Raw genomic sequence first — 13,266 nt, 5'->3', positions numbered from 1 at the left:
TGTATAATGAGCTATAATGTATTTATTAAATAAAAAAAGAAATATAGCCAATACTGCTTAAGAAAAGAAGTTTCTATTATTGCCATCATTGCGAACTACAAATCCCGGGATTATTTGTCAAGATTCCCGGGATTTTTGGGATCTTAAAAAGGCCGGGATCCCGGGATTAACATTCCTAAGATGTGCGTATGTATATATGGGCATTCCCATGGTGGCGCACGTGACAGTCGTACGATTTCAATGTGATACAAAAAAGGAATACCAGTTGTTTTCTTTAACTTTTTTGGGCCATTGTATAGCACATAATTAGCTCTATATTTAACCGAAAAATGAAATCAATCGAACTGCTTGGTCCTGAAATATAAGCATTCAAAGAGAGTTCGTTACGTGACAAAAAATGGAAGTTGATTTTTTCTTTTCTTACAAAATCGCAAAACTCTGCGAATTGTGGATGGCTATTTTCATGAAACTTATTTTAATATGATTTGGAGCAATTCTAGTTGTTTTTAGAGTTTTTTGAATTAATGCAAATTGTTTCAATTCTCTTTTACAACCCCAAGTGTGAAACGTGACGTGACGTGACGTGGCGTCACGTGACATAAATTTCAATCGTTATATTTTTGTTAATATTGCTTTCAAATGAATTTTTAACGCAAACAAAACATGCATTTTATGTAGAATATACTTTATGCTTTGACTTCAGCGCCAATTCAGGGTAAATTTATTAGAAATCTATGACTTATTATGTTTCAACCACATACGCCAAATTCGAACCAAATCAGACCATAAATACGGTTTTTCAAAATATCTCGACCTTGGCACCACCTAGGAAGACCATTTTATGCAAAGATGATTATACTTACATAGCCAGTATATATTTTAAAAAGCAGACAAATCGGCCCGTAAATACGTTAGATATAAAACTTTTATTTTTTTGTCGTGGTGGACCTTCCGCTGGAAACACCCATATGTAGCTTAAGCCATATCATGACATATGTAAGAAAAAAAGTTTATCGCGTGTCAGTTTTATTTAAACACTTATGTCGAGAGAAAAATTTGCGGTGTAAATATTGACGTAAAATACGTGTTACGTTTCGATATAGAGGCTATGCTCAAATGTTCTAGTTGTAATTTTTAGAGCCTCACGAAAACGCTTATTACACGAGAACTAATGAATCGATTTCAAAGAAAAGTTTGGCGTTTCAAAGAAAAAATTCCAAACCTATCGACAGATTCATTACTGTAAGTAACCAATTCGGCTGCTGTCGCAGAAACAGCGGTAAATATTGGCTGATTTTGGGGTAAATTTTAAGTCTTCAAAGTTCTTTATCAACTTATGATTTGCAGATATAACTTTCATTTTCAAAATATAGGCTCTCTGAAGTAATAGAAGTATTATCGTGTACAAATTTTATATAAATTCAACCAACATTGAGCATTTTAAGGTAAACATTTTTTGAAAAAATTAGCAAATTTTGCCCGAAAACCGCTCGAATAATTTTGTTTTTGTTTTCTTTAATCAAAAGCCCAAGTTCTTTTCTTTCGTTTGGTGTATGGGAAGTATTAACTTATATCTTTTAAGTATGTTTATTTCATTCAAATATATGGCCATAACTGATTTTCCATACAAAATCACTTCGTTATAATTTTGCAAACACGTACTTGCGCTGTACAGTGGACAAAAAATGGAATTGAATGTTCATAATTCACTGGAGCCTTCATTTCTTAACCAATATGACTAATTAGCAGAAAAAGAAGAAGAATAAAAACTAGTTTAAAACAACTGTAGGGTTCCCCCAATATGAAAAAAAATTTCACAAGAAAAATTTTAAATATTTTAAAATAACTTTTCACCAAAATAAAAATTTTCATAATCAAATTGGTTAAGAAATGAAGGCTCCAGTGAATTATGAACATTAAATTCCATTTTTTACCACTGTGCAGCGCAAGCACGTGTTTGCAAAATGATAACGAATTCATTTTGTATGGAAAGTCAGTATGCTCATATACATATTTGAATAAAATAAACATATTTAAAAGATATAAATAAATACCCTGTAGGAAATATATCTAACTATAAGCTAACTTTAAGTTGATTAGGAAGGATCTAAAAGTCACTTATTATCTGTATATTTTCTATATTTCTATGGCGATGGCCGCGAAATAGTTAATGGTTTACCTCTGCATTAGATGTAGTCAAGGGTGGTTACCCCTGCATTTGATGTAACTAACTTGTAACTAACTACTTTCAGACAGAAAATATCAATAGGAAAAAAAATGTTTTTTTTTATTTTTTTATTTTTATTTACATTAATTTATTACATTTCATATTTGTTTCCATATTATACTGTAGGTGGTCCCATATTCGAACTCCGTCAGACGTAACTTCAAAATGATAATATGAAATTTCGATCTTCCTTTTATTTGTACTCAATTCGAAAAAGTATTTGCGTAGTGCAGGATATTTAAATAGAAATGCGTTTAAAGAAAACAATCTCCTTCATTACTCCTGCATTACTTGTCAACTAGTTTCAAGTTAGCTTTTTGTAGCTAACTACGGGTTATGTATTTTATAGAAATGCCGCAAAAAGCTAACTACAAGTGGGTTATTTTTTATCAATTGATAATTTTTTTCTGCAGGGTACTTCCCATACACCAAACGAAAGGAAATGAGAGAAGAAGACAAAAGTTATGTGTGTGTAGGTATTTCGGCTTTTGAGTAACAGATGGAGAAATATTTATAACCTAATCGCGTATGTATGCAAATACATAGATACGTATATGTGTTGACTGCAGTTAATGTGGATCTGTTTTTAATTAACTCCTTTTTATTAGTAGCTTGGGATGTAACTATGTAATTTTAATGCGCCTAAAAGATGTGGAGAATTCCATTCACAAGTTACATACTTACCTGCAGTGGAATTCTGACAATCGCTACGCTAAATTGTCATTTGAAAAAACATCAACTGGAGTTATTATAAGCAAATACAGTGACTAAACTCCGCTTGTTGTTTTTTTAATACTCACAATGTTTTTCAAGTAAAAATCTTTTTGCATTTTTTGTAAAAGAATATTGTTTGAAGCTATTTACAACATTTAGAAAAATTAAAAAAAAACTTCGTCTAAATATTGAACCTTTTACTACGAATTTTTAAAACAATTTTGGGTATGCAGTTTTATAGCCCATGGTATTTTCGTATAACCAACAATATGCAGTAAAAATTCCCATTATATTTAAAAAAAAAAATTTGCCGCTGCTCTTTTGTGTTTTTTTTTTTCATTTAACAATTGCCATTTAAGTTAATGCCAGATAACTTTGTGGCTTTGCGTGACATTTATAACTTTACGAGCAAATCGCCAGACGCAAAATGTATGCCACAATGAACGCTAAGAAAAAAATTTTGTACTGCTTTTTCACTGGTCAAAATTGCTGTGGATTTTATATATTTAAATTTAAAAACATTAGCAATGTAATTAAATATGTTTCTGCATCCAAACTCCAATTCGGACGAAACTAAATAAATGTTAAATCAGCTGATTGTCAACGTGCGCAAAAAGATGGGAGTTGGCCATCTTTTCGCTTCGCGATGCAGCTGAAATGATCTATGCATGCTTTGTGCATTTTCATACACTTCATCCTATCTGTCAAAGTGAATCTCTAACGCAAAGCGAGGCAAGCGTTTTATCTGGCATCAGCTTTATAAAAACTGGCTTTGACTTTTTTAGCCAGTTCTTCTTCTAGGTGGCTCTAAAGCAAACATGTCAGACACCAACTAAACGGGCTTTTTTGCACCGGTGGTCGTCCAAGGTAATGGGGTCGGTTGGTCTTTCGTGGGATGCACCGTCGTCTGATGATCTACGCGACGATTGGTTAAACTATCGATCTAAGGTAGGGATGGAAAATCATATTTTCAAATTGTTTTAGACAAAGTGAATCATTTTCTGTCGTCAACCCCTGTCTACGTGCTGCGTCAGCTTGCCAGATCTCACTGGGAGCTCTTTTGACCGTTCTTCTGAAGCATTTGTTCATCTAAACCCTCTATATAAGCCAAAATACCGCGGTCGCTTTGTGTCTTTGTATTTCACCAAAATATTGATTTAGCTTCTGAGAGATCTACTAAATATGTAATTTATGTAAACAAATTGATGTTTAAAAATGTGTTTTGATCTACTTCACATTAAGTGCAATTAGATTTGAACCTTTCGAGCATTTACTCAACCTTAAGAAAGAATCAAAAGAGATTGGTTTAGCGGAGAACGAGTAGGTCAAATTACCTCTTCGCAACAAACAAAGGGGGCATGGCACTGTTGACAGCCATTACTTCCACATTAACTCTTGTCCTCTGGTGCTTATTTAGGCTTAGCAGGGGGCTTCAAAATGAATGGAAATCAACCAGAACTCCGCCAACTGTGCGAGTATAGTCATATCACCTCTCGAACTGCTGACACATCCGCTTTGGTGGCAGGGCACAAGCTGGATGGAGAAAGACATGTCTGTAACAGACAAACCGCTCTCGCACCATGGGAACTAAACGAATACAGTAAGCGCCGAAGATCCCACCATTTTATGCACTGCAGTTATCAATGCTGTACGATCTATTGAAACACGACAAGTGGGTGGACACATTCAAAGTGCTGGCTTATCATACGATCGGCGGTTCCCCATCATCTTGCCGAGATCCAGTCCTCTGGTCACGCTACCCATTCGACAAGATCACGAGAAAACCCTCCACCGGGGACGCAACTTCAGGCGCCAAAGGAGCCGTCCACAATTGTTCGATCTGTCGTCGACATCGCGTAGCGTTATTGATGCAATAGATGGCGTCTTTACCTAGGCGGCGCGTTAACGCTGTACGATCTTTTGCTGCTTCCGGCGTAGATTATTGTGGTCCGTTTATGTTGCGTGCGGAAACAAATAGCTCTCGCACAATGATTAAAATCTACCTCGCTGTTTTCATTTGCATGAACCAAGAAAGTTCATCTGGAAGCGGTAGACGACCTCTCTTTTCAGCCGTTCCTTGGTGCGTTCACTCGCTTTATTAGGCGACGAGGGCCATGTCGCGATTTGTACAGTGCTAATGGTACGGCTTTCATCGGTGATAATCGACTATTTCAAGAGGATCTTACCGCCTGGTATTTTATTTCTCCGAGCTTGCCGTATCAAGGCGGGCTCTGGGAGGCTGCAGTTAAGTCTGCTAAACACCATCTAGTTCGTTGTGTTGGTGCTTAGATGATGGGGAACAGCCAGATGCAGACTTTGGCGGCACGAGTTGAAGCGTGTCTTAATACGCGTCCCATGTTCCTACTTCATGACAATCCTTAAGACAAGCTCGCCCTTAGTCCAGGCGATTTTCTAGTGGGTCCTCGCTGTTAGCCGAACCAGAACCTGATGTCCACCAAGACTCTGCCAATGGACTGAAGCAGAGCAGTGGATGCCTCACCCGGACAGTCCATAAATTATGCAGCCTCTTGGGCAGCGAAGATTTCGAGACGAACGCCTCGACCGGGCAGGATGTTCAATATGGTTAAGCCACTTAAGAACTTTAGATAAAATTAATTAAACCTTGTTTTCTATTCATTTGTTTCGAGCCTCAACTTTCGAGTCTAGGTTACGCCGTGCGATAAAAATAAACAAATTTCGAAACACAAGGTTCACAGGGCCGAATAGGTATTGGAAATGTTCCTTTAATTAGTTTTATTTTTTTAAGCGAATAAAGTTAGAAGGACGAAATTCGAGGATGTGGCCGAGTGCATATTAGACTTTAACATATCATTTTTTCGAAAATTGCTGTAAAATTCCAAGGATTTTCAATGAAAAAGAGAAAAAACTAAAAACTAAACCGAAAATTTGCGAATATATAAAATTTTGTGTGTGTAAAATTTACTGTCGCACGGTGTTATATGACATTCTTTTCATTGTACATTTTACTTGTTTTTCTCAAAGTATAAAAGGCAAAATTCAACTGTAAAAGTTCTTCTTTTCCAATAAAGGATTACCTATCTTTGTAACATCATTTGTAACATAATAAATTAGAGAAACTCTTTTCGGGACTCAAGTTGGCATAGTCGTGCTTGGCCAATATATAGCCCTTAATGATGTTTGAGCTTCTTAATATTTAGTCTGTTCCTTTGAACTTCGGACTAAAACCTGTGGAACTGTCAAACTACAATTTTACTCTCTCAAATGAGAGTAAAAGGAGAACAGATACAGAAGTGCATGGGAACGCAAAAAGCACTATTTCCTGTAAAAATGGCAGTCGGTTTGATTACATGTCATTGGTACAACACTGATTTGGCTGAAATATCACTAACTGTTTATTAAAATCTATACATGTTCAAATATTTCATTGTTTACTTACATTTTTGTACAAATATAAGATTCTTTGTTTACACCGCTTTCTGTTTTTGTTTGCACATGCTGATCGTTCGACACTTTTCATGCACTTACAGGAAAAAAAACTCCCGACTAAATCCTGTAACTTCTGACTAGGAGCAGTTGCTCAGTTACTCTCTTAAAAGTGTTTCCACTTACAGGTTTTATATCAATAGGAACTACTTCCTGTAAGTTCTGACTAAATCCTGTAAACCGGACTGCTATTGGAACAGACTAATTATATATAACTTTATTAGTTTATTTTCCAAGAAAATTATGTAGCTGTTTTCACAGCGTGCCGAAAAAAATTTTCCACTCCCGAAATACCATCCAAGTAAGTATACAAATCGCTTGGAACAAATTAAACTTTTTTTGTGATACGATCTAAAAAGACATACATACATATGTACATATGCACGTATGTATGTATGTATATGGGGAAACATGTATGTATATTCCAAAAACTCACCAGGAAAGAACAAAGTACGTAGAATGATATAAAATAAGGAAATGCTATGCTTGATCCACAATCTTTGCGCGCATCTGAGTTTGGATCACAATGTACATCTTTATCGGTGGAGCATGACATCATAATTTCTTGCCAAGCTTCTCCAGTAGCAGATCGAAAAAGAACCAGTACCGCTTGTGGAAATGTTTGGAAGTTATTATTACGATGTATGGCCGTATCATCGCTAAGATTTATTTTCCCGAAAACCTAAGGTACAAAGTACAATTTTCAATAATTAATAGATGTGCAAAGATTTTACTTCTCGATAAATAATATACCTGCATTCCAATGACAGCATAAATGAAAAACAGCATTATAATAAGCAAGGCGACATAAGGTAGCGCTTGGAAAGACTTTATAAATGTCCATAGGAGGGTTCGGATTCCTTCACCTTTGCTCAACAGTTTAACCAGTCGCATGACGCGAAACAATCGGAAGAAGTTTATAGAAATTAAATTTGACCCAGTCTGTGCAAAAAGTAAATACAAACAAACAAATCAATATTTATTTCTCTTGATAAGCTCCGGCATGGGCGTAGTATATATGTATGTACCTTGGCTTTAGCTTTACATCCTTCCACAATGTCACACGCCAGAGACGAATTATCTTTATTCTTAAAAAAACGAATATCAATATTTCTTAAATCAATGGTTCTTCTGTTAAGTAGAGTTATGTATGTACGATAAATAAATGCATTGGCAAAGGACCAACAAATTTTTAAAGTATGTAAACGAAAGATAATAACTTAGCCAAATATTTTTACTCCGAAATAAAAGTCCTTTCCGGATAATAAACAAACCGTTTATCCAAATTAAACAAGTTTGGTATCAAATTAAAGAGAAATAAAATAGCTTTGAAACTGAAATATCTAAACGAGGAAAGCGCCCAATTGAAAAATATTTCAATAAGAAATGTTATTTAGTTACCTTAGAACAAACCTTTGGTCAGCTATAAGAATTTATTTTGTATTAAATTATAAAAAAAATATATATAAAGAGTGGTGGTAACCTTCGTTCGCTATTTCTGTTTAAAAGTCTTTTCAGTTCTCTTACATATGATATCAAATTTGTTTAATTTGATTAAGCGGTTTATTTTATGATCCGGAAACGACTTTTATATCGGAATAAAAAATATTTGGCCAAGTTTAACTCGTAAAAAAATAACGCTTCTTTTCTGTCCCTGCCTAACACTTTATAATCCAAATAGCCGGTATTCCGGATTGATATTTTGTAGTATTGGCTATTGTGTTATCCGAGTTCATTGTAATTAGTCCTAACTCGTTCTTCAAAATAAAGGCAGGGCTCGCTGCCGTAAAAATAAATAATTTTTCAAAATAGCATAGGTTACTTGAACTTTTGCATATCTTACCTTTATTTCCGAATACACAATATCAATAAAACTACCGAGCACTATAATGAAATCGAAAACGTTCCATGCATCCCCGAAGTAGTTCTGAAAATAGATGTTTGAAAAATAAAATGTTAGCAGCGGAAAAAGAGTACCACATTCTTAAGGTTGGTTTTAACTATGTCATATTTTGACAACAAATTTTGTCAACATAATTTGGCATAACTTGATTGTGAGCCAAAAAATGGACAGGTAGCCAATTTAGCAGCACATGTACACGACTGAAGACCTATTCTGATCTAAATCAATCGATAACCCGTTTTTTAGTTCCATTTGACAATGTGTTCTCACTTATTTGACGACAAATGCCATTGAATTTGACATAGTGAAAACCAGCCTTTACGAATAAAACATACATACGTACATACGCACATACACACATTAGGGTGGCCATCAAAAATGCTTTTTTTTGGAAAAAAACCCATATTCCTCTTAATTTTTTAAATTTTGACCATCGATAATTTCCACAATTTCAAAATATGTAGTACTATCTAAAATTAAATCTATTTGTAAATAATCTGATAGCTTATTTATTGCAATCGCATACAAATTGTCGAAGTTAGGCGACTTTTCTTAAATACAGCCTTGAGTTTATACTGTGTATGTACCGGACTTTCAGATATTTTGAGCAGTGTGGCTAAGGAATCCATCAATATTTATGCAAAATTGATATATACATACTAAAGCACTGCAAATATACCAGCAGAAATACTCTTCACATGTGTACATAAGTAAATGCAACATATATTTTAGAGTACTTAAAAAGATAGGAACAAAAAAAGAGTACATCAAGCTACATAAAACACTGTTCCGCTTTTCCAGAGTACTTGAGTATGTTGATTGCATTCAGTAGTATTTGAAAACTTTATAGGAAATATAGGAATACTTATGAAGTTTTATCTTTTAAAATGTTAGCATTTAACATGATGTTAAGAAAAAACATATTTACATTTTCTTTTTATTCCAATATATACTTAAAAGCAAAAAAGTTCGAATATTTCATACATATTATGTAAGTTTTTTAAATAACAAAAAATGTGTGTCCATTTTCCCGTGACCTGTCATTATGACCAGATTTTATTGTCAAATTGATATTTTCATTTCCCAATACCAGGCGCTCATACATGTGAAGTAACAAGTTTTCTATTTCTAAGCAGAACATTTTTTGTACAAATTTTTAAATTTCCAAAATTCTACTTTGCGAATTACCAAAGGCTTCTACAAACGAATTAAAAACTTCTACAAACAAATGTATGCATAGGGAAAGATTGATACCTCATATGTATGTGCGCCTGGTATGGGGAAATGAAAGTATCGTATTGTACAAATAAAAATCGGTTTTCTGTATAAAATAAGTCCACTTTCTTTATAAAAATATGCTGTTGGCTAAATATTCGGAGCGCCCTACATTGTTTATCCATGTTTGCTATTTAACATAAGTGTTAGCTCTAACATTAACATTATGTAGCATTAAACGAAAACTTCCAAAAATAAGGCCTGTATGCAGCTCTCAAGAAAAGCAAAAACTCCACATAAAATGACGTACAAGAAATGGCTAAGAAATTTTCTTGAGTCAAATTTCCTTAAGGCAGTACGCAGTTCTTAAGAAATTTACTACGCTTTCTACTACGGTTTTCTAAAGTTTTTTGTGAAAAAAGAGCACAAGGCAACCCAGGTTTGCAACAGAAATATATGCCCGTTCCATTATTTCTTGAGGAAAGAGTGAGGCAACAGGCTGTGAGGTATCAAAAATGTCAAAATTCCTTGGACACACACGCGAAATAATGGCAATTTTTTCTTGACCGTTTTCTTGAGAGCTGCATACAGGGCTATACTCAAAAAATACTTGTGAAAGAACATATTTTTTGTGGAAGTTTAACAGCATGGTACTGCTGATTTATGTTCCTCTTTTTTTCGGAACATAATTTATTTGAGTACTTTTTTTTATGTATACAGCGCTCAACATCTTCACTTCTCTTCCTTCCACGCCCTCTTTGTTAGAGTATGAGTAGTTTACATATTTGAAAAAAACTCCACAGTGAAGCAAACTGAATTCCAATGCAGACCTTTAATACATACAATCACTATTTAGCAAAAAATTGGTTTTTCCAAAAATTTTCGGAAAATGAGGGTGGCACCGACCACTTATATCATATATGAAGGGGTTAGAATCACAAGGATCTAAGTAGTTCTGAAATTTTTTTTGAGATAATTAAGGTTAAAGTTGATTACCACGGTGGGCTTGGATCAGGTTTAACCCAAAAGTTCTTGCCCATCAAATATTTCTCCAAATTCTCATTCTGTCATCATAACCAAATGATTTGTGCTGAAAATGAAAATCTTCTATGGAAGGATTCGAAAGATATCTCAATTATCCTTAATTCTTCGTAGGATAGCTTTTCAAACTAAGTTAAAAATCATCCTACAGTAAAAATTTTTGAAGTAAAATCTTCGTCTATCCATCGCAAATAATATTCATTTAATTTTAGTGCAAAAGTTATTTGCTTGAGCTTTAAAATTTGCAAAAACCGCTAAAGCCCATGGGTTTTGCTAGTTTTTACGATGAGTGTTGTTAGTTATCTCGAAAATAACTTTCAGTTTAATAGCAATAAATTGCAATACTCGAATGGGTTTTGCCTCCTTTTTCTGAATTTACTGACTTTGTAAAAGAGTATTGCATACAAAGACATAGAGTTAGATACTCTTTTTAGCGAATTCTTAGTCGTTCACAGTTTTTGCGTAGTTAAAAAATTATTTAAGTTATGAGGAAATTTAGATGAACTCCTTAAAAAGTGGTACTTTTTCACAGCATGAGAGGATTTAGGAATAGAGTTTGTTTCCTGGCGCAAAGAGAGAAACCGGCTTCTAATTAAAATTTTTGAAAGTGAACTTCAAATTAAAAGTAATTTTAAAATGAAATGTATAGAATTGTTTGACTATTTAAACACAGAAAATGTGAAACAATGAAAATGTAAAATAATTTATTGGCTCCTGTTTATAATGATGTGTTCATGTTAAAATGAATAACACTTTTATGTTTTATGAACTTTATTTTATTAATATACCAAAATATTGTTAAAACAACAAGAACTCAGGCGTTTTAAATTATTTTCTGTTACTTACATTCATAATTTTGCTTTGAATAAAAATGTACTGAAAAGTACTGATTTTTTAGCATGTAAAAGTCTAATGTACTGATTTCGCGCCACAATAAATAAGCTTAATGATAGCTTATCAGATTATGTACAAATAGATTTAGTTTTAGATAGTACTACAAATTTTGAAAGTGTGGAAATTATTGATGGTCAAAATTTAAAAAATTAAGAGAAATGTGGGATTTTTTTATTTTACCCGATAAAAAATCCCAACAAGCCAAGTTCGACAATAGATTATTATTATCTTAAAGGTTTATATATCCTCTTCTTAGATCATATTCGTTCTTTGAAATCGAATCAAAAATAATCATTCAAAAACTCATAAATCTACAAAATCGCATTTTCTGACCTAAATCGACAGAAAATCTATAAAAATAGGCAGTAATATTTCTCACAAAAGAGAACAAAATTAGGGAGTAGGGTCTTGAAATTTCCAAAAAAATGAATTTTCGGTGGGCACCCTAATACATATCTACATATGTATGTAGTATATATGGGCGAATCTTTCCACCAAAAATGTCTTTGGAACTTTCAAGTGGAAATGTTAAAATGTCAAGTGGATTAAACACCAACAACAGAAATGAGAACCAACCACAAAAATGAGGATTAAATCCGTTTGAGATTAAGTTTTCAACAAGGGACGGAAAATAATTATGGTTTTTTTTTATTTTAATAAAAAAATTTACATGTTCTAAGCGTCCCAGAAAACTCAGAATTGTACACATGAATTTTATTTCTTTGCTCAAAAACGTCTACCATTATTTAGTTTATGATTATTATGAGTGGTTATTTAAAAAATTATGTTCTTTAGGTTAAAAATAATGATTGTTATTGAATTAAATTTTTTTACTTAAGAATAACGATAATTTAGAAAACTCAAAAGCTATACATGTCCTCATCAGAGGGAGCGACACCATAAAAATAAGAAATAGGAATAAGGGTTACAACTTTTTGAAGAAAGGAATAAAATGAAATAAATAATTAATATTTTTGATCACTTATATGAATCATAGTCCCTGTTATGCGTTTAAGGTAGGAGTCGGCAATCATTTTTAGGACAATGAGCGGCATTAAAAACAATCAAATTTAAGAACTATACTACTTATTTATCAAAATAGTTGAACCTTTTTTTTATAGTCTAATGATTTTTGCCAAATAAAACACTTGATACACGCGCTATGATGGACAGCAGGTCGGCCCGAAATGCATACGTATGGACAAATAAAATAGTTGTTTTGTGTCAAAGCTATCAAATGTTTTATTTGGCTAACTAATTTTGTAGTCAATAAAGGAAGCACATTTTTAACTTAACAAAAAGGAAAAAAAAATCAAATTTAACTTTAACTTAATCCCTGCGTTACTATCGTCAGGGTGTAACCTACCCAGTGTGCTTAGTTTCTTAAATAATTTAAATGTATAAAGGAAAATCATCAAAAACTTAAGACGTAATCTCCGACACCTCCGGTTTTTCGGCCGGTCCTAGGACCTACTGGTCTCTGAGTAGTGGAATGGGCTTTAAAGTCCTTTCAGCCCTACAACCCTTGAGGAATCTTGAGGGAATCTTTCCCGCTCAACTACAGGACATACTGTGTCCCTTACTTTCTCAGATTTTTACTGGGGGCCTAACCCTGACTCACATACCACACGAGTGGACAAAAGGCAAAGGTGGTATTCCTACCAAAAGGAGGCAAGGCCGCTCATGTGAAACGGAAGGATTTAAGGCCTATAAGCCTCACTTCATTCTTTCTTAAAACTCTAGAGAGGCTCATCGACGAACATATTCGACGGAATATTAAAACTGATAACCTCTCCTCGAATCAGTA

At 33.7% G+C, this 13,266-nt stretch overlaps 1 protein-coding gene across 2 annotated transcripts in view; it reads right to left on the bottom strand.

Moving 5' to 3' along the window:
* The window catches only part of LOC118745787 (muscle calcium channel subunit alpha-1), a gene marked incomplete at its 3' end in the record, with an annotated part of 467,188 nt that overhangs the window by 32,993 nt on the left and 420,929 nt on the right, over positions 1-13,266 (bottom strand). For both annotated transcript variants that reach the window (XM_036479462.1, XM_036479461.1), the window contains 4 exon segments: positions 6,843-7,088; positions 7,160-7,348; positions 7,435-7,494; positions 8,250-8,333. In XM_036479462.1, coding sequence (XP_036335355.1) covers positions 6,843-7,088; positions 7,160-7,348; positions 7,435-7,494; positions 8,250-8,333 — 579 coding nt within the window.

This window comes from Rhagoletis pomonella, unplaced genomic scaffold, assembly GCF_013731165.1.
Source record: "Rhagoletis pomonella isolate Grant_MI unplaced genomic scaffold, Rhpom_1.0 Rhpom_scaffold_00009, whole genome shotgun sequence".
Taxonomy (NCBI): Eukaryota; Metazoa; Arthropoda; class Insecta; order Diptera; family Tephritidae; genus Rhagoletis; species Rhagoletis pomonella.
The sequence above is the reverse complement of the archived record's forward strand: the minus strand, read 5'-3'. Positions and strand labels throughout refer to the sequence as shown.